A 25,605-nucleotide genomic window follows, 5' to 3' on the forward strand; every position below is an offset into this window, starting at 1 on the left:
GTTGTATTTATTTCTTGGTGTTATGGATTGTACTCAGAGGCGGACTGACCATTTGGAAACTCGGGCACTGCCCAAGGGCCCGGGGTCAGTAGGGGGCCCCATGAGATGCCCCTGGTACCTTTTTCATAGGCTTTTTTGAGTTTGGGCAAGGACACAGGGGCCCCATGATCCCCTATTGCCCGGGGGTCCCATGAGTTGTCAGTCCGCCCCTGACTGTACTTGATGAACATCAGTTCCAGAGATATGCCCATCTACCTTTTATGTTAAACACGCCATTCAGACTTCACACATATTTTCCTAGAATGACCCTATGAATTGATAAACATAGACAGTATCCTCCCCAATAAGCTGAACAGAGTAGACGTGTGTCACAGTCCATGGAAGCATCATAGAAGTATCCTGGCACTGTCCCCAGTTTGGTGATTCATGCAGAGGAAATGTTCTTCTGGCACACACTCAATGGGGGTCCCATAACTGGTAGCAACTGCTGACAAACCACAACGATGAGACACGATGGGTAGATAAGATAAATAGGAGCATACCGGCGTTCACTTGGAAACATTACAGATATAACAACACTGTTTATAGGTTAGTTAAGTGCAGATTTCACTTGACTTGAGATCAGTAGTATTCTCTTCTGTTTTACCATTCTAAAACAATTCAGTCCTGTGTATGAAACCTTGATAACTATGGCCTTCTTGTATTCCATCCAGCAATCAAAGAGTGTTTCTAGTAAGAAGAAGATGTAAAAATTAGATAGTGTTTCAAGGAGTCCCCAACATCTAATCTGTACCTAACGTAAAGTGTATCTAAGCCCCAAACATTTTGTTTTTAGTATTAGGGTAGGATTAGAATCTGTCTGTGTCCCTGATAAGAATACTTATCCTGTCTATTTGTGCTGGTGACCATCATCAATGAAAGTGAGGGATGCTGATTTGTTACCAGAACAGCAATAAAAAGGAGATATTCTAATGGGGACAGTTGATTCAATGAAAACTGTGTAATGGGACATTTTCCCTCAATTTAGAGAGATTTTCTTACACTTGCTGTTGTATTTGAAGGAGAGAAAAATATTTTCTACACAGATGGCAAAACAGGGGTTTTAACCATTCTATACTCTATATAACATGAATGAACTTGATTCTAACAGAGTACATTCACACAAAGCTAAAACTTAATGTAACCCTAAAATTAACTCTTAACCTGCACCATAACACAAATCTGTAACCACTTGCCTGCCGTCACTTTTACCCCCTTCCTGCCCAGGTCAATTGTCGCACTTTGAATGGCAATTGTGCGGTCATGCAACACTGTACCCATATGAAATTTTTATCATTTTGAAAATGTCCTGATTATCACTGTAGATGTTTCTTTTCACACTTGCCGGTTATCGGCAGTACTTTCCTCATGTGAAAGCTGGCAAGTGTGTTTACAGTGCCTTGTAAAAGTATTCATACCCCTTGAAATTTTCCACATTTTGTCATATTCCAACCAAAAATGTAAATGTATTTTGTGGGATTTTATGTGTATAGACCAACACAAAGTGGCACATAATTGTGAAGTGGAAGGAAAATGATAAATGGTTTTCAGACTTTTTTACAAATAAACATTTGAAAAGTGTGGCTTGCATTTGTAATCAGCCCCCTTTACTCTGATACCCCTAACTAAAATGTAGTGGAACCAATTTCCTTCAGAAGTCACCTAATGCGTAAATGGAGCCCACCTGCATGTAATTTAATCTCAGTATAAATACAGCTGTTCTGTGAAGCCCTCAGAGGTTGGTTAAAGAACATTAGTGAACAAATAGCATCATGAAGGCCAAGGAACACACCAGGCAGGTCAGGGATAAACTTATGGAGAAGTTTAAGGCAGGGTTAGGTTATAAAAAAATATCCCAAGCTTTGAACATCTCATGGAGCACTGTTCAATCCATCATCCGAAAATGGAAAGAGTATGGCACAACTGCAAATCTACCAAGACATAGCATCCACCTAAACTGACAGGCCGGGCAAGGAGAGCATTAATCAGAGAAGCAGCCAAGAGGCCCTTGGTAACTCTGGATGAACTGCAGAGATCCACAGCTCAGGTGGGAGAATCTGTCCACAGGACAACTATTAGTTGTGCACTCCACAAATCTGGCCTTTATGGAAGAGTGGCAAGAAGAAAGCCATTGTTGAAAGAAAGCTATAAGAAGTCCCATTTGCAGTTTAGGAGAAGCCATGTGGGGGACACAGCAAACATGTGGAAGAAGGTTCTCTGGTCAGATGAGACCAAAATTTAACTTTTTGGCCTAAAAGCAAAACACTATGTGTGGTGGATACCTAACACTGCACATCACCCTGAACACACCATCCCCACCAGGAAACATGGTGGTGGCAGAATCATGTTGTGGAGATGCTTTTCTTCAGCAGGGACAGAGAAGCTGTTCAGAGTTGATGGGAAGATGGATGGAGCCAAATACAGGGCAATCTTAGAAGAAAACCTGTTAGAGTCTGCAAAAGCCTTTAGATTGGGATGGAGGTTCACCTTCCAGTAATACAACGACCCTAAACATCCAGCTAGAGCTACAATGGAATGGTTTAGATCAAACCTTTCCTGGTTCCACCTTCCCCGCTCATGAAGCTGCTCTCTGTTTTCATTACATATCTTATTTTTAGACCCAGTGATGCCATCATTAGGTCTCTGTGCTTCTCTATTTAATGCAGGCAGATCGTGGTTGGTGGGAGGGCTGGCAGGGTGCTGTATATAGCTTCCTGAAAACATCACAGCACCCTGCCTAAGTACTCTCAAGGGCCCTCAGCCCTGATGCAAGCAGTGGGCTGACTGTTGGGAGGGGTTATGCATTTATCAAAAAAATCTTGGGCCTTTTCTTAACAATATGGTCATTTTTTAATGTACAGGCAGTCCTCAAGTTACAAACATCTGACTTCCAAACGACTCATACTTAAAAACGGAGGCAGCGTGATCTCACGGTGGTCTTGCAAACCTCTGGGTGGCTATCTTGCTGCTCACCGCATGCTGCTACCTACTGTCTAGCAGAGCTGTCAGCAATCCCATATCCCTGCATGGCCAGTTAACCCTTCGTTATGCTATCCAAAATGGAAAAAGAATTTTTTGGGGCTGGAGCTACACTTAAAAAAATTTACCTGTTCCAGCTTACATACAAAATTCAACTCAAGAACAAACCTACAGAACCTATCTTGTTCATAACTCAGGGACTGACTGTATATTTAAACATGGATGATGGAAATCCTATTGATGTATTGCGATATGTCTAAATTTTTCAAAAACCATGCGATGGGTTCCTTGTAATAGCTCTATTTATCAGATGTTGAGAATTCAAGAAAGAGTGGGGATCATACAGATCTCCTTATTGGAGTGAGCCAACAAAATCTTTTTGTAGCTTTTCACTAGTAATGTTTCTCAGCAGCATTCTAGACACACCTAGTATAGCCTACCTCTGTGAGCATATTGATTTTGTAATGGACAATAAAACACACTAGGATGTACTGTTCTGTACTTTTATTGATTACATGTCATCTTTGTTTAAATACCTCGCTGCATGCACATATTTTTATATTTAAAATAAGAAGTAAAATTAGTTAAAGAACAACATGTTTGCTAGAAGCTGAACATGATGGGCATGGATTTTTTTTTTCAGCCTTATCATCTATTCTTAAAAAGTGTCTATATATGAAACAATGTAAACAACTAAAGTACTAACTAAAGGATACAATTACAATCTCTAGATTAAGGGCTCATGTACACTGCAGCTGCTAAACTGACGTTCAGGAGCTGTTCAGCGTTTTTTTCAGCAGCCCCTGAACTTTCCTCCCTAATGTTTTCCTATGTGTCCATGTATACAGGCAGTTGAGTTTACAGTCGTTTTTTTGAACAGACCAAACTTGCATTAAGGAGTAGATTTTACCACCATTTCAAACACCAAACGCTTGTAAACATGTGTAAATGCTTGTAAACGTGGTTAACCACGTTTATAAGCGTTTGCGTTTTTAAGCGTTTTTTAACTGTTCCATGTCCAGATGCTGTCCATAGCCTTTTTTCTTCATCAGAAATGCATGCAAAGCATTTTCCATGTATTCAAATGGACCTAGCACACCAGCACAGTTAGTTGAAGGTTTTGCGTGAAGGAAAAAATGGTAGAATGTGCTGCATTATGCTCATGATGGGAGCCATAGTGCCATACAGCCAGAAAAGACAGGTCATCTCTACACATACTGCTCTCTCTGCTTCTGCTCTCTCTATTCCTCTTAAAATGTCTGAAATAGTTAATTTTTTACTGTTTTTCAGTGCATTCTGGGCATTTGGGAAGGTCTTCTGAGGTTATCTTTTAAAAATGCTTCTAAACGTAAACGCACATAAACACGGATAAACACAGTATGCAAAAGTGGCTAAACTGGCGTTTTTTAACCTTCGTTTTCCAGCACTCAGTTTCCATCGTTGAGAGGAGTTTTCTAACACCCCGTGTACATGAGCCCTTACATATTCAGTAACAATGTGCTGGAAGGTCTCACATTCATGGCAGCTTTCCAGCACAGACTTATCACACTTTAAGCACTGGCATCGCTCTGTAGGCCAGTTCAGAATTGGTCCTAATTATTGCCAGTTTGCTTATTTGTGAACTGGTGGTCATTCTTTTTGAATCTGTCAAAGTTATAGTTTAGGTTCTTAAAGTGACAGCACCTGAATTTGCTGTACATGTTGGTACTTGCCTGAATTAGGCTCAAGTAGTTTTAAAGGGACCTACCTCCAGAAAATTGTTGTAAAAGGTTTAATGAATTCCCCAGCCAATGCCATCTGTAAGCTGGAGAGGTTTCTTTGTATGCAAACCTCCAGCTTGCATGTGCATGTTTGGGAGCCATGATTATTCCTGATTTTTAGTCTGAGAGCCATGGCTGTCAGTGAAGTGCAATTTCTTAACTAGCAGCATGTACAGTTATGCACTGCTAATTCACAGCTGCAACGTAGATTAACCTCCCTGGTGGTATTCCCAAGTGTAGCTCGGGATAAACTTTCAGTACCAGAAGTGGTAACCCCAAGCTACACTCGGGATTACCCTACAGTGTTGCTCGGGATCCCTCCAGTACTCACCTTGTCCTGCTCTCCCGCGATGTCCCCTGTGCAGCATCCCCGGCCATGTCCTCCGGCCGATGCCGGCATCCGTCCTCCGGGTTCCAGTCCCTGCGAGCGCCGGGACATACGGGGACGGAACTGGTAGGAAATTAAAAAATTTGACATTCACTCAATACACTAAAATCTGATAGTATTACATTACTGTATCAAACCATTTTGCATACATTTTGTCCCTAGTGCTTTGTTCTGTGCCCTGCCTGCATTTTTACTGTTCTTTCTGCCTGGAAACTGAGAAACGTCCACGGCGTCCAAAAAGCGTCCCTTTAGGTCAAAAGCGGGTTTAGATCAGCTAGAGAACAGCGATAGTAAATCAGAACCACTTGCAGAATTGAGTGATAATGATTCGTGGGGAAATTCGTCATCAGACACTGAAAACGATTCAGCAACTGAGCTCAGCAATGTGCGAACTTGGCGCTATATTTCAAATTTCAGTGTTTTTGGTTTGATTACATTATTGAACTAAATTTATTATTATTATAGTATTATTTTTAATGATTATTTATTATATTATAATTTATGATTTTGTGCTTCAAGTACCCAGGATGTTTACTAGACTCTTGTTCGGACAGATTTCAGTGAGTTATTCCTAAGAATTACAGGCCTACAATAAAAAAACAAAATTTTTCCATGCAAAAAAATGTACCGCTTTGAGCACAGAAATACTGACATAATCAGACCGCTAGGGAGGTTAAGAGAGAAGTATGGCCAAAGTTTTTTTTTTTTTGGCCACATTTCCCTTGTGGGCCACAGACGTACACTTAGAGTCATTCTCGACTTACCCAGAGTCAGATGAAAGCTGGTTATTGCCTGATATTAATTGACAGGGCAGAGCCGAGGCAGAGTCTGGAAGGATCCCGACAATATTGGTGGGACCCACCCAGCTGCCTAACTGAGAGCTGAAACCAGCCATGCCCACCCCCCAGTCAGCAGAGCTGGAGGAACAGAGCAAAGAGCATAAACTGACAGTCATTGCTCTCTGCTCGGAATAGATCAAGAACTGAACAATCAGTGGCCAAGTGATCAAGCAGTTCTTGGTCTTAGAGCCGATGCGCAACAGCTGCATCTCAAGGATGATGATGCAGCATGGAGATGCAGTGAGTATGATGGTATGTTTTTTTCACATCCCATAACTCTGTTTAATGTCCTCTCAGCATGGGGAACTGCACTTGAGTATGTTAATCTAAAGGCTGTAGTCATCACATAAAATAAATAATAAATAACTAATCACATATTAAAACTAGAACGAGAAAAGGAAAACCAGAGAATGGAAGCCGCATGAGAGAAATGTTGTTGTAATGCATGGGAAGGGGATACTGAAAGAACAGGAAATTATTATCAGATTGGTGGTTTAGTGGAGAACGCTGCCTGGAAAGTATTCATGGATAAGGTCAGGCTGAGAATGAGTTGGGAAATGACCTGAAGGCAAATATAGTCATTCAAATTTAAAATCCAACTCCAGACAATTTTTTTTTCTATTATTTAGATTGAGTGTTGGAGGGTTAGACCCTCTGTCAACTTTATATTGCTGTGTGTCAGCCAGAACAAGACATGAGTGTAATTTTGTCAATTGAATGGGTATTTGATAGAACAGAAATCGATGGAAATTCCCATGTATGGAGACACAAGCAACAAATCATTTAGTACAGCGGGGGAGTGTGAACACCCCTCTCAGAAGTTTATTACTGTTGTGTCCTATGAGAGAGATTCTCCTCCTTTCACTGTGATGCAGTACATGGGAGAGATGGATAGGTAGCATTGATGATTGGTTCTAGGGATACGAGTGTAGTTGAGCAGGCTTTGCGTTTTCCATTGCACAGCTGGCATTATTGGGAGTTGTGTTATTGATGAATAAACATACTGGTTTGGTCATAATTGGCTTTGAGGATGTATTATTGTTTTAGATTGGATTAAAAAGCTCCTTGATTGGCAGGGAATGATGGGATTGGTTCTAAGCTATGTGCTCTGTTTAGTGTTATGTAATATGGCAAACCTTTCTAAATACATTACGGAAATATAAATAAGAAAGTGAGACATAAATTGTCTGAATTGTTTTACCAAATTGATGTAGTAGATAACTGGAGAGAGAAGAACCCCATCATGTGGGATGGTACTTTATACATACATACATAGTGCATACATAGTACCCTACAATATTCCATTTTTCATACCCATACATCTAATCCCTTTGGTAACCAGTGCACAAATACTACCTACATCATGGTCAGACCATAACCTGGATATGATTCATCTTTGGTTTATACTTAAAGTGGAACTTTACTGATAACAACTTGATAAAAAATAATGTAATTTAGCAAAGAAAATACATTCCACATTAATAATTATGCTACCTACTACTGTTTGCTGTAAATTGCCTCCAGCATTGTTCCTGTTTTTTCTTAATGTAGGCTGCCATTTTGCTGAAATTCAGAGCCCTGAGCAGCAGTAAATCTTTAGGCTGTCAGTAGATCGGCCTCTAGTGGCTTTGATTTTCGACAAACTTCTGAAAATGGAGAGCAACAGTGCATGTGCAGAGCAGGGTGAGACAGTGTATTACTGGATTTTAAACAGTATAGGCACTTATTTATATTGTTTCACATAGCTATACATGTAAGAGGGGCCAGCATAAAGTCATGTAGCAGGATTCTGAGATGGAACAAACATCGATTTTTCATCCAGAAGGCTAAGCTTGGAACTTTGTTGGCTTGTAAGCTGATAATTGTGATATTAAAATTATGACAAAAATTTTCATTTGAACTCCTTTCCATTGGAATATATCCACCCCATTCAGGTTGGCTTTGTAAAGAATAGGCAGGCACCAGATCAGACAAGGAGTGGGATAGATCTTATTTCTGTCATTCAGACCAAGTAGGATGCTCTCCCTGATAGGATGTTTCTGCCAGTTGGCCCATATATGTTTCCGTCAGTTGACCCATATATGGCTTTTGCTGTTCCTCGTTGGGATTAACTTTCCGGTCATGTGATCGTCAATCATGGCAGGCACAGAAAACCCACCCCACCTCTTGGCATTTAAAGGTCCAGGATCTGCCAGTGTCAAGGGGTTAATAGAAAATTACAAACTGATGTTTTGATGGCTTTATACTCCTCATAGGAGTACTGAGGCAGGGTGATGTGATGCTTTCAGGAAGCTATGTACAACATCAGGCTGGCCTCTTCCACAGCCATGATCACAGTGGCTAAATGGTTAGCCTGTATGCCTGGCAGTACTAGCGTCATTGGTTCACATCCCAGCTATGGCACCATCTGCCTGGAGTATGCAAGTTTGCATTCTCTCCCTGTGCCCGTTTGGGTTTCCTCTGGGTACTCTGGTTTCCTCCCACACTCCAAAGACATGCTGGTAGGTTAATTGGATCCTGTCTAAACTGGCCCTAATATGTGTATGAATGTAAGTTAGGGACTTTAGATTGTATACCCCTTGACAGTTAGGGATTGATGTGAATGTACAATGTATATGTTAAGCACTGTGTAAATTGATGGCTATATAAGTACCTGTAATAGATAAATAAAATCTCCAGTATTGTAGGTATCAAAAAATGTAATAGTTTTGCTAGTTCCATATATGAAAATATATATTTGTGTGCCTCTATACATATCATACATTGAAGCGGACCTTCACTGAAAACACAGCTTATTATTCTCTCCAGCTTCTAACACAATTGCAGCTTTTTTTCGGGAAGGTTGCACCCACTTCCTCCATCCTCGCCTAGATAAGTATGATATATGCATTTGTCACACTTCTAAGGAGGCTGCAGGACCAATCTCACTGCGAATCCACAGTAAGGAGGCTGTGGGATATCAGAAAGTCACATCCAGCTCCAAATTCCAAAATGAAGGCACCAGACAGCCAAAAAAACAAACGAAAATTCTCCTGCGCTCCAGGACCCAGACAGGTGGCACAAGATGGAACCAGGCCTAGAGGGAACGACCCCCAATGCATAAAGGGCTGTGCAGCTCCAAACCAAGGCTGGGGAAGCCCAATCAGCACTGCAAAATGAAATAAAAAACAAGAAGCGCACCAGCCTTGCGCATTACCTCAATAACCAAAATTTATTGCTTATAAAAAACATACTCACAAACAGCGAATAAAATCAGGCATGTAAGTCCTCTCAGGGACTTGGGGATTACAAGAGTCCCATCAGGAGAATGGGTGTTCAGTACAGCTGACGCGTTTCGAAGGGAGTCCCTTCTTCCTCAGAGCTCTGAGGAAGAAGGGACTCCCTTCGAAACGCGTCAGCTGTACTGAACACCCATTCTCCTGATGGGACTCTTGTAATCCCCAAGTCCCTGAGAGGACTTACATGCCTGATTTTATTCGCTGTTTGTGAGTATGTTTTTTATAAGCAATAAATTTTGGTTATTGAGGTAATGCGCAAGGCTGGTGCGCTTCTTGTTTTTTATTTCATTTTGCAGACCAGACAGCCAAAGCCTGGCAAAGAATGAGTTGTGGGGCAGGAGAGTGCTGGACTACATGGATTGGTATCTGTTTCTTTTTAAGTAATTGGTGGTGGCTACCAGCTAGCTTTTAATTTTTTGCAACTCCACTGAAGTTCCTTTTTAATTATGAAAAAACATAATGTGCAGTGATGCACTTGTTGCGCATGAAAATTATCAATTGGAGATAGAAAACACGCTTTCTATCAAGATAAAAATAAAGCTTGAATGCAGATAGATATCTCAAAGAACAAAATGTTACTAATGGTCAGAAATAGAGGCAGTACTCAAACTCTACAGCCTTGTAGGCGACAAAGAATGGGCAAAAGTTTCACTAGTTCCCTATATGAGACTATACACATCATACATTGTAAATTATATAAAAAAACATCATTTGCAGGTATCAATCAAAGATGTTATAGCAACATATTGTAAATGTAGATACATTCCACTGACACAGTTCTTTTATTGCAGATTGGTACCTGTGAAAGTCAGAATGGTTTCCCAGCGCCTGTTATCAAATGGTATAAGAATAACAGTCCTCTGAGAGATGGAAAAGATGGTTTGTACTACAATAATGATGCAATTATGTGTGCAGTACTGATATGCCAATATAAAATACATTTTTATATATATATATGTATATATATAGATATATATATCTATATATATATATATTGTATACGGGAACTGTTTTATTTCCCAATGGATTTGAAAAATATTCCTGTTGATTCACTCCAGAGAGCCCTGCCAGACAGTATAGCTAGCCTGAGAACCTGACATTTCACTGCTAAATAATACATTGTGGTCTTGTCCCTGACCACAGCCTGTGATTGGACAGTGAAGGAGAAGCAGCAGACCGATAAGCTCATCTTTCATCTCTCTACTCCTGTCCACTTGTTTCTTGTCAGCAAATGAGCACTGCAGTATGACTGATTGGCACCTTGTGCTGTTTATCTCTCCTCCAGACTGAGCTCTGCTGTACAGTAGATTGCATTAGCAATACCACGTTGGACTAAATACTACTGCCTAAACTGGTTGCATAGCTGTCTGGTGTCCAGGGTTACTGTTTTTAAATGTAATGATTTTAATGAACACATACTGGCATGAACTGATGTTTTATATGCTTGGGTTCAGTTTTAAACAATAATGGCAAATGAATGATTGAATGGGCTTTATTTGTTTGTTTTGTTTCTATGCACACATTACACAAGTATTTAGAAAAAAAAAGTTTATTTAAATCTTGTTAAAAAGGGGTTGAGAAGGATTAAATCATATAAAACGGTCTGCAGCATCTTCTGGCCCCCAGATAGCATAAGTGGTACAGTAATTTACAATGCCTGTCAGGTGGAAATCTAACTATTTCATACAATTATACAAAGTTTTCCTACAGGACTACTGTATTTTATGGGAATTTTATAGCACTGTATATTATAAGAAGGTGGAAGTGCGATTCCCAATTCTCCCAAATATTTCCTGTACAAATCAGAAGCTATGGGAGGCGATACAAAGAGAATCCATTGTCTGTTACTCTGTGCTGTGCTAATATGTGTGCATATTACTGTGCTGTAGTAATATGGACACATCAACTGAACTTAAAGCGTATGTTTATCCTGGATGGGGAAAATCAACCACTTCTGCACTGCGGCAGGGTGCATCTGCTTCCCTAATCACATGTATGTGATCCGCCATTTTCAGGCAGGGGGCACGTGTGCACACACCCGCCCCCAGACCTGTGCTGTCATTTGCTACAGCACAAGTTGGTCAACAGGTCCCAGCCAATGATTAGGGCCGAGACCTGCTGATTGGCTTAGTGAATTCCAGTACAGATCCCTGTGTTGACAAACAACACAGGGCTCTGTACATACAGCAGTTATGTGGCTTTTTGTTTTCTCCCTGCAAAGTAGAGAGATGAAACAGTCACATTGCTTAGTAAAAGCAACACATATTACACACATTGCACATTGTTAGGCACACAGTAAACCCTTTGATTGCCCCTAGATTTGAATCCCTCCCCAGCCAGAATCATTAATACAATGTGTAAAGTATCAGCACTGATCTCTGTATTAGTGTCACTGGTGATGTCAGCATCATTAAGTCATTTCCCACCCAGCTTCAGTTAGTGTCATATTGTCTGCCACACTATCACAGTTCCACTTAGTCATTGATCAATGCCATTACTAGTATAAAATAAATAAACAACTATTTGATAATAAATGGCTTCATATGATCATCATCCTTCAATAAAAGAGCATTTTTTGGCATGATCAGTCATATTTTCAATATCAATGCCAAAATTTCACAATTTCTGCCAGGGTATGAAAACTTTTGAGCACAACTGTATACCATCATTTGTAGGCGCTGTAACTTTCGCACAAACCAGTTAATATACACTTATTGTGATTTTTTTTTTTTTTTACCAAAGACACATGGCCTAAATTTATGAAGAAATTTGATTGTTTGATTTTTTTTTAATCGAAAATGTTTTATGACAGAAAATGGAAAATATTGTTTTCAAAATGTTAGGTCTTTTTTCCTTTATATAATAACAATTTTTTTTAAAAAACAGCGTTGATCAAATAACACCAAAAGAACGCTCTATTTGTGTAAAAAAATTATATCCATTTCATGCAGGCACAGTGTTGCATGACCGTGCAATTGCCAGTTAAAATAGCACAGTTCCGAATGGCAAAAAAATGTCCTGGTCATGAAGGGGGTAAAATTTTCTGGAGCTTAAGTGGTCACACATCAGCAGCTACAAATGCTGTAGCTGCTGACCTTAATTAAAGGACACTTACCTGCTCAGGGATCCAGCACCATCCTCACAAGGGCCGGTTCTTCATCGGTCTTTGGGGTTCCCGGCACCAGCATGTTTACTGTGGGAAGGCAGCTGTGACTGCTTGTGGCTTCCACTGCTCGAGCTGCACTGTGGTTATTGAATGGTCCTGCAGCCTTCTGGGACCTGTGACGTGTCTCAGAAGACCGCAGGCAAAGGGGGGGCTGATCTTCCTCTCTGATCGCCTGGGCAATCCGAGTGGAAGTGGGAGGCCTGTCAAAACTAGGTACTCACCCCCCCCCCCAAAAAAAAAAAATGTGCCAGATGTGATAGAGGAGGGCAGAGGAGGATATAAGGTGGAACTCCCCTTTTGGGTGGCTTTCATTGATCAGTCAGTTTTTTAGGATGAATTTCATGCAAAAATAATGGCACATTAGATTGTTTAAAGTTACTTTTATTGCCAGGGGCATATGCTTTATTGGGAGCTAAGCTACACAAGTGTTTTTTTCGAGTTAAATCCTGTTACTAAAACTGCTAATGAATAAATGCAAACAATAGACAGTAAATGGAACCCTATTGTGCAAGTGAAACATCTGAATCCCAGGCACCAGACATTTTACCTAAAGTTTGACAAAATGCTATTTATAAAAGTCTAAACAAGTGCCAAATTCTATTATGTACAAGCCTCATAAAGTAAACTAAAAACTTACTTTACCTTCACTGACTGGGCCAAATCCTCCTTTATTTGTGTCTCACACACATTCCCTTCCAGACACTGCAGCTCATGGTGGGAGGGTTTCTGCAACAACTCAGAAAGCAGTGGATAGGACTAGGCATGGCCAGGTGATAACTGACAAGCCTGTGAATCAGCAATACTGATTAGGCTTGTTCTGTCAACATTTTGTCATCCTTTGTAGTGCAAGCAGCCACAGCCTATACTCCTTTAAGTGGTTGGACTCCCTAAATACTTCCAGTCACATTTCAGGATAAAAACATTGCTTAAGGAAAAAAAAGGAAGTAATTTCAAATTTTTCTGTGCATCTATCTAATATTTTTTAAAATGGTGACAGGGAATCTTTAAAGAGAAGCTGTGCCCAACAAAATGGCAGGCAGAGGGCAACAGACACCAGCATTGCCTGTGGTCTTTCTGCAGCCGTTTTACGCATTACAGAATGAACATGCCTTGTTACTGTGTACCTGTGCGGAGGCAGGCACAGGCAGGGGCGGACTGACCATTTGGAAACTCGGGCACTGCCCGAGGGCCCGGGGTCAGTAGGGGGCCCCATGAGATGCCCCTGGTACCTTTTTCATAGGCTTTTTTGAGTTTGGACAAGGACACAGGGGCCCCATGATCTCCTATTGCCCGGGGGCCCCATGAGTTGTCAGTCCGCCCCTGGGCACAGGGCTAGGCTTCTTCATGTTAAAAACAGAAGAACAGTGAGTCCCAGAGTAATGACATCACCAAGTCTCTTGAGGCTAGCAGTCATAGGCAGAAGTGCCTTAGATCTCACACTGCAGATATGAAGTCACACTATATTGCCAAAAGCATTGGGAGGCCTGCCTTTACACACACATGAACTTTAATGGCATCCCAGTCTTAGTCTGTAGGATTCAATATTGAGTTGGCCCACCCTTTTCAGCTAAACCAGCTTCAGCTCTTCTGGGAAGGCTGTCCACAAGGTTTAGGAGTGCGTCTATGGTAATGTTTGACCATTCTTTCAGAAGCGCACTTGTGAGGTCAGGCATTAATATAGGAGGAGAAGGCCTGGCTCCGTCTCTGCTCTAATTTATCCCTAAGGTGTTCTAACTGGTTGAGGTCAGGACTCTGTGCAGGCCAGTCAAGTCACTCCACCCCAACAGGAAGGGGCTATCCCCAAACTGTTCCCACAAAGTTAGGAGCATGCAATTGTCCAAAATGTCTTGGTATGCTGCCGCCTTAAGAGTTCCCTTTACTGGAACTAAGGGGCCAAGCCTAACCCCTGAAAAACAGCCCCACACCATAATCCCCCCTTCACCAAACTTTACACTTGGCACAATGCAGTCAGGCAAGTACTGTTCTCCTAGCAACCACCAAACCAAGACATGTCCATCGGATTGCCAGAAAGAGAAGCGTGATTAGTCACTCCAGAGTCCAGTGGTGGCGTGCTTTACACCACTGCATTCGATGCTTTGCTTTGCACTTTTTAATGTAAGGCCCAAGCCAAATGCAGGTGCTCGGCCATGGAAACCCATTCCATGAAGCTACACAGTGTTATTTTGCTAATCTGAAGGCCACACAAAGTTTGGTCTTAGCTATTGACTCTGCAGACAGTTGGTGACTTCTACGCACTGTGCGCTATAGAATGCGCTAATCCCGCTCTGTCATTTTACGTGGCCTACCACTTCATGGCTGAGTTGCTGGTATTCCCAGTTGCTTCCACTTTGTTATAATACCACTAACAGTTGACAGTGGAATATTTAGTAGCAAGGAAATTTCAGGGATGGACTTATTGCACAGATGGCAACCTATCACAGTACTGCACTTGAATTCACTGATCTCCTGAGAGCGACCCATTCTTTCACAAATGTTTGTAGATGCAGTCTGCATGCCTAGGTGCTTGATTTTATACATCTGTAGCCATGGAGGTGATTGGAGCACCTGAATCCAATGATTTGGAGGGGTGTCTCAATATTTTTGGCAATATAGTATATGATTGTGTGCCTAAACACACTCACATACAAAGAGTTGCACTGCATAGGCACAATCAGAGCTGCTTAGGCACAATTAACATTTCTGAATGTTTCCTATAACATAGCAGATCTTCACTTTTTGTTTTCAGTTTCATTTTAAGACCCAAACCACAATTAGCATTTAGCCTCGGAACATGAGTCTCCAGTGTTTATGTGTGGAATGAAGACACATATACAGTGTACAGCCCCTCTGCCGGCAGCCTGTAAAACTCTGAGAGGCTAAAAGCTGCTGTGGCTGGGCAGGGTTGGATGGTGTACTGAGTGTTGCTAATGTTTAGGGCAGAATACACGTAGGGATGAATGTGCAAAATGTTCGGATCGCTTTAAGAGAGCATTTGACAAGCTTGCTCCTCTAAATCCTATACTAGCTCGCCTGTCTTGCAGGACGCTTGCAGAGCTGCTGCCCCAATCACTTTAACGGGTCACATTCAGCAGGAGCTATACCCCCCAGAAGTGACGGAGTATAATTCCTGCCCCAGCTTCAAAGTATAACTAAAGGCAAAACATTTTTTTTAGTTTTGGACAGAGTGGAGATGGATTTGAATACCTGTTAGCTTTTTATGCTGTCTGTGTCCCCCGTAAGGGAGATTCACCCTCTCTATTTGTCCTGTTTACCATTGTCATTGAAAGAGAAAGTAAAAGAAAATCCCAAATTTTGGATTATCCCCAGAAAAGTAAGAGAGGGGAAATTTTCCAATGGGGACACTGGTTCCCTAGGGATTCATTTATTTTTCAGGAATTTCCTCTCACGTCCTGTTTTTGCCTATGGGATAGAACGTGAAATTATATCTTCCCAATGGGACGCAGATTGCAAAAAAAATTTGACAAGGGTTATAACCCTCCCTTACACTATCCGAAAAGTTTTGCTTATAGTTCTACTGTAACGTCCATAGTCTTGGCACAGGTGACTAAAGGAAAACTACTGTCAGGAGAAAGACCACCAGTAGCACCCAATAGAAAAAATTAGAAGACAACCTTATGGAATAGTTTTTTTTACTAAACTGAGTTTCTGTAAAGAAAAAAATTGACCAGGAATTTAATCAACATGCATGTCTATTCTAAAATAAAAAGGGTTTTGCCTGCAGTTATATTTTCCTTTAAAAAAAAAAAATGTAGAAAAAAAAAATCACGTGACTTGTATGATAGGCTTCATTTAAAAAGTTTTCTTCTGATTTTGTCTGTACATAGGTGTTGAAATCCGTACTCAGGTTTCAACAGGATCTACGGGGTTAATTTCAGTGAGAAGTATTTTGTTGGTCCCCGTGAAGCAGTCTGATGCCAGTGCTTTCTTTTACTGCGATGTCTCATACAGTCTTCCAATGGGGGAGCATATGCTGGAATCTGAGAGAAAAAATATCACGGTGCATTGTGAGTATGTTTTCTGTACATGGCACTTAATTCCCTAAGCTGTAATGATTATTTGTCATTATTCTTTGCAATGAGAGCTGAAAATAATAGTGGGGTCAGTTCACAAACCCCAGTTGAATTGTTGCGGTCCTTATAGACATTTCTAGGTCCATGGCACCAAAGTAAACAAAGGGATAGGGTCAACCATGTGGTGTAACTGACCAAATATGGACATGAGTTGTCAGATGTCGCCATGATTGATGTGGACCTGCATCGCTGGACAACATGATTAACAATAGATGTACATCATGGGACTTTTTTTTTAAGGATTTTTTGAAACATTTGAGTGCTTTTACTTTTAGGGCACGTTTTTTCTTTTGTACCCCTTACTCATTCACATAGGGGTTGGGGCCAGTATCTGGGGGATCTCTAAATGTTAAAAGGGCCTCCAGATTCTGATAAGCCACCCGTCTGCAGACCCCCTAACCATATTGTGAGGAGGAGGCCCTTGTGCTCATCAACATAGGGACAGGATGCTTTGTTAGGGGGGGGTCCCTGCTCTCCCATGTTAAGGGCATGTGCCTTGGTATGTGCTGGTTTATTCCCCCCCACCCCACCCTTTCTTGGTCTGCCAGGCCCCACACTGATTTTTTTTAAACACTGTCCCTGCTCGCTTGTTTACATTCACCTGTCAGCTGAGAATCCTGGCTGACAGCTGAAAGAGCAGGGCAGGGATAAGTCAATGGTTATTAAGAATCCAGCGGGAGCTGAAACTGTCACATTTAGCAGTAGCAGGAATGGCAGTGGTATGACTGTTAAGCTGAAATGTGATGGAAATTGTATTGCACTTGGATTACAAGTAAGAATGCTTTGATTTTAGTGGACATTGCATCCTTGTGTCTCATATACTACAGCAAGATAGTGGTGCCTGCTTGATGTGGTCATTCTAATTAGAACTTTCAATTTCTGTCAAACTTCAAGTTGAAGTGTAACTCACCCTCACTGAAGTATGATATATATATATGTATATTGCATTGTATCCTAGGTTACAAATAAATGTTATGCATCATTTCTATTAGAATCTAACATCCAATACTGGTTTCCTGCTTTACAGACCCTACTACCTCAATAAAAGTATACTTTAGAAGCCCATCTGAAATGATAAAGGAGGGAGATATTGTGGACCTAAACTGTGAGGGTAATGGAAATCCACAACCTTCATATACACTGAAAAAGGTAAAAAGCATTTATTATTTCTGAAATATGGGCTGATGAAAACAGAGTTTTGTTTCTTTGTGCAAGTGTTAGTTATATCGCGCAGTTGTGGAATAAAAGAAAAAAAGTACAGTGTGCAGTGCAAATGGTCAGAAACATTTTTCAAAGTTATTGGTCAACTTCAAGTATCTCTGTAGAGTTTTTGTCACAGTAGAAGTGGTACTACTGGTGCAGTAAACCTCTTAAAGGTTCAGCCCATGCAAAACGGATACTTTGTTATAGATAGAACCTGGAAGTAGATCATGGATAGTTCAACAGTCAGAAATCCTTAATGCAGTTCCTGATTCTGTTCTGGTCACAGCAAGTTATCCTGTCCACGTTTTGATTGTTCCAACACTGTCTGTTGCATTATATTTACAATACCATAAAAATCCATCCAGGAGGGTAAGGGAAGGCAGGAACCTTTCCTAATGTCCACTGCAGTTGTGCAGACCTCAAGTGCAGCTAGCTTGCATACAGGGTTCACAAAGAAATTGTGAGGCAGCTTAACTTTTCAACATTTACCGACTGAAATCTCAGATTGGGGTGAGCTGACCCTTTTGGCCCATTCAGACTACTGTGGTCCCCTGTGATACATTTATATGCATTGTGTTAAGACAGACTATTCATGAGGAACACCTCCAACACACCTCAATGAACAAAAAAATAAGCACAACCCTTCTTAGCAATGCAGTGTACCATAACACGCAATATATGTATTGTGGTGTGCTGTGTTGTGTGTTGGCTACTAACATTCATAAAGAATGGCACCGCAAAGCACAACACATAAAAGTGCACACTTTGGTAACACAGGGTAACTGAAATGCACACGTGTGAAGGGTCCCTTTATGTTTAACATTCTTACTTTGGGAATCACTGTTTATTAGAAAAATTTCCTAGAGTGGAATTTTGAGCTTTATTTGCTTGTAAGGAAGGCCATATTTTCATAACATTTATTTTTTAAGTGTAATAAAAATTAAAGATTAACCATCCCCAAATACTGCCATCCCTTGCCACCCTTATTACGTTTATACATTGAATCTAACACTCCAGATTTAACACATATGGGTTGATTTACTAAAACTGAAGAAGGCAAAATCTGGTTTAGCTCTACATAGAAACCAAACCTTCCATGTTGTATCATCAAAGCTTAATTGAACAAGCTGAAGTTAGAAGCTGATTGGCTCCCATGCACAGCTGCAACAGATTTTGCGCTCTCCAGTTGTGGTAAATCAACCCTATAGCTCCCAAATCTCCCTCATTTGAAAAGACTGTCCCTCTTTTGGAACCAAATACCTCTTACTTTTGATGCATAGGTCTCTATAAAATGTACTATTTAACTAACAAAAGTGTTCTACTACACTTAATCATCCTCTATGATTGCATTTTTTATTCTGAAAAGCCACTGTAAAGGAAAAGGAGTGGTGAAAAAGGAGCTTTTGGGTTTAAGCAGCCATTTTTGGCTTTTTCATTCTTCATAGACCCACTCCATAACTAGGAAGTATGTAGACAATCTAGAGGTTTCAGCCAGATTATACCGCACACTGGACCAGGATACAGTGGTTAAAAAATAATAACATGTGTAACAAGGCTCATTCAGGGTGCTGGTCAGCTAGTCATAAAGTGGTAGTAAACTCTTATTTTTAACTTTTACCTACAGGTATGCTTATAATAAAGCTTATCTGTAGGTAAAATGAATAATGGTGCACCTTTAGGAGATATTCTCTCTTCTTTAGAGCCAACGCATGCACTCTGAAGGAACGGCATACCTGTACTGTTCCTTCAGAGTACTGTGCCACGACCCTGGACTCCTGTGTGCATGTGCAGGAGTGACGTCATCGTGGCCCAGCCTGTCAAATCCTGAGCTAATGAAAAGGAAAGGAAGTCCAGGGGAAGATGGATGCCTCTGCAGTGGTGACAACGTGTCGCTGGAGGGCTTCGTTTTAAGGTAAGTCTTACATAATTTGCTAGTATGCAATGCATACTAGCACATTATGACATTACCTTGCAGGGAACTTTTTTTTCTGCAGTTTACTAACGCCTGTGTAACTAAAGTGTAACGAAAGGCAATTTTTAAAATTTATTTTAGATAGGGTAAGGGGGGATTGTAATAACCCTGTCAGTTTTTTTTTTGCCATCTGTGTCCCATTGGGGAGATTTTCCTTCACCTCCTGTCCTATAGCCAAACCAAGATGTAAAAGGAAATCCCTAGTGTCCCCATTGGAAGATTTCCCCTCTATTAGTGTTCTCATGTGATTTTCTTTTTATTTAACTTTTGCTGATAATGGTAAACTTGACAAATAGGGTGAATCTCCCTAACGCGGGCACAGATAGCAAACAAAACTGACCGGTATTCCAATTCCTCTCCACTCTATCCAAAACTAGAAGAAAATAAGTTGTGCCTTTAGTTACACTTTAAACTTAATCGGCGCACTTGCATCTTGACCGTCTCCGTCTCCATGCTGGACTACTGCCAACCAGGCCACATATATAGTAGAAGCAACATCTTGTCCCATTTCACCCTTTATAGGTTGACCAGAGTCAAAGCTTTAAATATAAAGGTGGAATAGTGATTATTTTTACGCTATTTCCTTTATTTCTTCTATACTGCACAAACATTTGGAAATGTGAATGTTGTGTATACAAAATATTGTCAGAACTGCAATATTTTCTATTGTTTTTACATGGTATCCATTTTTAAATTTTACAAAACCTAAAAAAACACTTATAAGGGTCCATGCACACTGGCTTAAAAAACACAGCTCCTAGAGGGGTTTAGTGTTTTGCCTAATGTTATCCTATGTGCCCATGCACATTAGGTCGATTACAGCATTAGGCATATTTAAAGCTTGGCGTCTAGGCTCCATGCACACTAGTGTTTTTTTTAAGCTCCTAGAAGCTATTATGAGCATTTTGTTTTCTACTCCTAGAAAGTAATAGTGTTATCCTATGTGTCCATGCACACTATTTTATGCTACAAGTGTTTTTCAAGCTTTAGCATTTGAAGCAGGAAAAAAGTGTTTTTGTTGAGTTTTTGGGAGTGTTTTCTCAGCAGAAAAAATTCTGAATGCTCCTAAATGCTCCTAAACACTTCTAAATGCTACTAAAGAAAAATCACATTTGTTTTGCATTTTTGAGAGTGCTTTTCTGGCAGAAAAAAAAGGGCTAAATGCTCCTTTTTTTTGCCAAGAGCACTTGTTTTTTTTTTAAGCCAGTGTGCATGAACCCTAAACATGCTGAAAAAGTAATGGAAAACTCCTTTCAGACTTTCTATGCATAGAGGTTGATGTACTAAAACTGGAGTGTGCAAAATTTGGTGCAGCTGTGGATATCCAATCAGCTTCTAACTTCAGCTTGTTCAATTAATCTTTGACAAAAAAATGGAAACTGTGTGAGATTTTGCACTCTCCAGTTCAATCAACCCCACACTGTATACTTTTTGACACCTTTGACTGTCTAAACACTCTTATGTGTTCCCAGAAACATAATGATACCATTTTGGAAGAAGATTCACCATATTCTTGGAAAGTTTCACGTGAAGATTCTGGGGTTTATGTCTGCACATCACTCGATGTGGAGAGTCTCGATGTGGTAGAATTGGAAGAAGAGACCACACTCTATGTCTACTGTAAGTTGAATTATTTGACATATAGGTTCTTTTTTTAAAAAGTGTAGCTGTGCATTTTAGTTAGTCCGCATGTTGGTGTAGTTTTAATGTTTGGAAAATTGTTTTTCCACCCTGTGGAAAGAGACAAAAACAAACCAACCCCCCAGCCCAGAGAGCCTTCCACTGCCCCTCATACACCTGCCACCATCTCCCCCACCTGGCGAGAGAAACAATTACCTTCAAACTCCGGACATTCAAGGAATGAGAGTCGGGCTATGCATACACAGTAAAGCGGCCCACAGCTTCTCACGGATCCTCATCCCCATGTCACATGTATCCCTTCTTCTGTCCCTTCTTCCACTTGCCCCCTGAAAAATGCCACCCTAGGCAAACGCTGTGTTTGCCTTGTGGTGAATACGCCCTTGCTGCCAGGCAGAATTGCTAATAATTTAGCCACTGTGCTGCACTATGTTAAATACTGGTATGTTGTTGTTCTTAATTTTGGATAAAGTTAAAAAAAAGGGCTAGAACCCCGGTCTGGTTTTTACTGCTCCTGCTGGCAAAGTTTTATTGGACAGTAAGGGAAGGAAACTTTCCAACAGCAATGCAGAATTAAATCAAAAATGCTTTTTTTTTAAATATAGTAAATGAAGGCTAGAACCTGGGAGTTTGTAAAGTATGTCTACAGAGAAGCTGTATTGTGTCCATCCTATTCCTTGCAGGTGCACCCACACTTCGTGTAGTGTGTTGTAGTGAATTGGTGGATGGCTCTTGCATGCAATCATCATAAAAAAAGGATCTTCCCCAGCACACCTTGGTATAGTGATACTCTTGATCTTTATTTGCATAAAGTAACAGACATCACATGCTGACATTTTGGGAGTTCATTGACAAAGCACTTACAGTGGCTTAAAAAAGTATTCATACTCCTTGAAATTTTCCACATCTTGTAATGTTACAACCAAAAACATAAATGTATTTTATTGGAATTTTTTGTGATAGACCAACACAAAGTGGCACATAAATGTGAAGTGGAAGGAAAATGATAAATGGTTTTCAGAATGTTTACAAATAAATATCTGAAAAGTGTGGCATGCATTAGTATTCAGCCCCCTTCACTCCGATACCCCTAACTAACATCTAGTGGAACCAACTGCCTTCAGACGTCATCTAATGAGTAAATAGAGTCCACCTGTGTGTAAATTGAACTGCTTGGCCTAAAAGCAAAATGCTATGTAAACATCACCCTGAACACACCATCCCCACCGTGAAACATGGTGGTGACAGCATCATGTTGTGGTGATGCTTTTGTTCAACAGGGAAGCTGGTTAGAGTTGATGGGAAGATGAATGGAGCCAAAAAGAGGGCAATCTTAGAACAAAAGAAACAAAACACTGCGCTAAAAAATACGTGCCAAACAAGATATGGGAATAATATTCAGATCCTTCATGTCTAGACTGGGTTTTCCTGGGCTGGCTCATCAACCACAGGTGTGCTAACTAAGATCTGAGCTCAGACTGTGGTGTCTGTTTATGAACCAGCAGTAATAGATCACTGCTCAGTTCTCCGGCATTCTCGGAGAACACAGTTCTCCTGTGAATGCCATTTATGAAGCAGTGTAGATCAGTTCTCCAAACGAAGGGAGAACAGTCTACAAATGCTGGAAAACGGCTGATTTTACTATAATCTCACGAGATTACAGTAAAAGATCAGTTTACTAAACAGAGGTAAATTATCGCTGCTTAGTTTGCGGTCCCTCTGATTCTCCAGCTCTGGGCTGGAGAATCTGGAGGGAGAACACAGATCTCCAGTGAAGGGCTGAACATGTTCTCCTCAGTGGTATAAACTGTGAATGACCATAGAATAGCTGCGATCCTCTGAATCGCAGCTATTCTCTGTGTCATAAAAGGACACCTGTGTTAGGTTCTGACCTGGGAACAGAAAGCTGGATCTGCGGAGCTGAGAAAACAATATACAAGGAACTTTTGAAGAGTCATCAGAAGAGATTTGTGAGTGTTGTTTGTGGAGGACTTCGAGACTCAGGCACGACCAAGCTACCAGAGGAGGAAGGAGGGTGGCTGTACATCATCTTTAGTGCCTTTACACCTATTACCAACTAACCCATGGAATATCATCTGTGAGTGAGATCTTGGTATATTGGAGACGGTGAGTGTCATTGAGTGGGAGGTGATCCTCTTATTTTAGGATATACATCTTTAAGCTACTCAGCCAACCATGAGAATGGGGGGCATGGCGGTCTGGTGAGTGCACGCCTGAAGGGGGGAACACTATATTTTGCACACGTGGTGATTTGTGTTGGAGAATTGGAAGACTTTGTGGGCTTATTAAAGACTTTTTGTGGACTTTTTCACAATAATAGTTTTATTTTGTGAGTCTATTAAAGACTTTTTCTGGACTTTTTCACAATAAGAGTTTTATTTTGTGAGTCTATTAAAGACTTTTTCTGGACTTTTTCACATTAAGAGTTTTATTTTAAGATTAATGTATGTGTTATTTTGCGCTACTGAATCACTTTGAAGTTTCTAATCTTAGAAGAAAACCTGTTAGAGTCTGCAAAAGACTTGAGACTGGGCCGGAGGTTCATCTTCCAGCAGGGCAATGATCCTAAACATACAGCCAGAGCTACAATGGAATGGTTTAGATCAAAGCATATTTATGTGTTAGAATGGCCCAAAGTCCAGACCTAAATCCAATTGAGAATCTGTGGCAAGACTTAAAAATTGCTGTTCGCAGACGGTCTCCATCCAATCTGACAGAGCTTGAGCTATTTTGCAAAGAAGAATGGGCAAAAATGTCACTCTCTAGATGTACAAAGCTGGTAGAGACATCCCCAAAAAGACTTGCATCTGTAATTGCAGCGAAAGGTGGTTCTACAAAGCATTGACTCAAGTATTGCCAAATGCACGCCACACTTTTCAGATATTTATTTGTAAAAAAAACTGTGAAAACCATTTATCATTCTCCTCCCACTTCACAATTATGTGCTACTTTGTGTTGGTCTATCACATAAAATCCCAATAAAATACAGTTAAGTTTTTGGTTGTAACATGACAAAATGTGGAAAATTTAAAGGGGTATGAATACTTTTTCAAGGCACTGTATTTAGGTATATTCTTGGTTAAAAACACACACACAAAAAGGGATAACTTTAAGTGTGGGAGGGGCTATGAGGTCATTCTTACATCACAGTTTTGTACATACTGAATGTCTGTACATAAATGTCTGATTGGTTGTTGTACTATTAAGCTGTGAGTCTTCTGCTAAGTGCCCTGAAAAAGGTTTCCTGCGAGGTCCCAAACGGCTTGTGATGTCTTACTTTATGTGAATAAAGGGCAAGATTATCACTATACCAAGGTGTGCTGGTGAAGATCCTTATACTATGAGATTTGCATGTCTGTCTGTGTCCCTGATGCAGATTTACCCTAATTTCCTGTCTGGTGAAACTGTTGTGAGAAGGACAGGAAGAAAGGAAGCACAGTGGCTAAGTGGTTAGCACCTTTGCCTACAGTTGTCAGTTTGAATCTCAACCACGACACTACCTGCATGGAGTTTGTATGTCCTCCCTGTGCCTGTGTGGATTTCCTCTGGGTGCTTCTGTTTCCTTCCGTACTCCAAAGACATGCTGGTAGGATAACTGTCCCCTTTCTAACCTGGCCCTAGTATTAATGTGAGTTAGGGACTTTAGACTGTAAGCTCCTTGAGGACAGGGACAGATGTGAATATGCAATATGTGTACGTAAAGTGCTGCGTAAATTGATAGCGCAATATAAGTACCTGTAATAAATAAATAAATAAAGGCAGGGATGAGTCACTCCTATATAGTTAGTCAAGTTAAAAAAACAATAATTCAGCCAATAGAAAAAAAAACTAATAGAAAACCTCCATATACACAATTGCATACCCACGGTTGATCCTGAGGAAGGCAAAAAACAATAAAGCATGCTCCTATGGGGTAAAATTCCTTCCTGATCACCCAGGAGCTAATCATATGTCCCCTTGCTCAACTACCCCTGGTGTTGTTACCATAAATGCTAGTAGAAATGTGTCCTGGTCTTTTTTCAAACAATCTACTGAGCTGGCCAGAACTAGTTGTTGAGGGAGTTTATTCCACATTTTCACAGCTCCTAGTGTGAAATAGCCCTTCTGCATGTGAAAGTTAAATCTCCTTTCCTCTAGATTTAGAGTGCCCCCTTGTCTTCTGTAATGACCTGAAAGTAAATAACTGTACACCAAGTTCACCATATGGACCACCTACAGTCAGGTCCATAAA

At 40.6% G+C, this 25,605-nt stretch overlaps 1 protein-coding gene across 4 annotated transcripts in view; it reads left to right on the forward strand.

The window, feature by feature from the left end:
- Window positions 1-25,605, forward strand: part of MCAM (melanoma cell adhesion molecule) — a 140,013-nt gene that overhangs the window by 72,206 nt on the left and 42,202 nt on the right. For all 4 annotated transcript variants that reach the window (XM_089678569.1, XM_089678571.1, XM_089678570.1 and 1 more), the window contains exons 5-8: window positions 10,075-10,162; window positions 16,295-16,474; window positions 17,568-17,689; window positions 21,188-21,335. In XM_089678569.1, the coding sequence (XP_089534695.1) occupies window positions 10,075-10,162; window positions 16,295-16,474; window positions 17,568-17,689; window positions 21,188-21,335 (538 nt within the window). The remainder of the gene's footprint in view (window positions 1-10,074; window positions 10,163-16,294; window positions 16,475-17,567; window positions 17,690-21,187; window positions 21,336-25,605) is intronic.

The sequence above is a fragment of the Staurois parvus genome, unplaced genomic scaffold (assembly GCF_062004578.1).
Source record: "Staurois parvus isolate SC_StPar_1 unplaced genomic scaffold, SC_StPar_1.0 ptg000207l, whole genome shotgun sequence".
NCBI classification, from domain to species: domain Eukaryota; kingdom Metazoa; phylum Chordata; class Amphibia; order Anura; family Ranidae; genus Staurois; species Staurois parvus.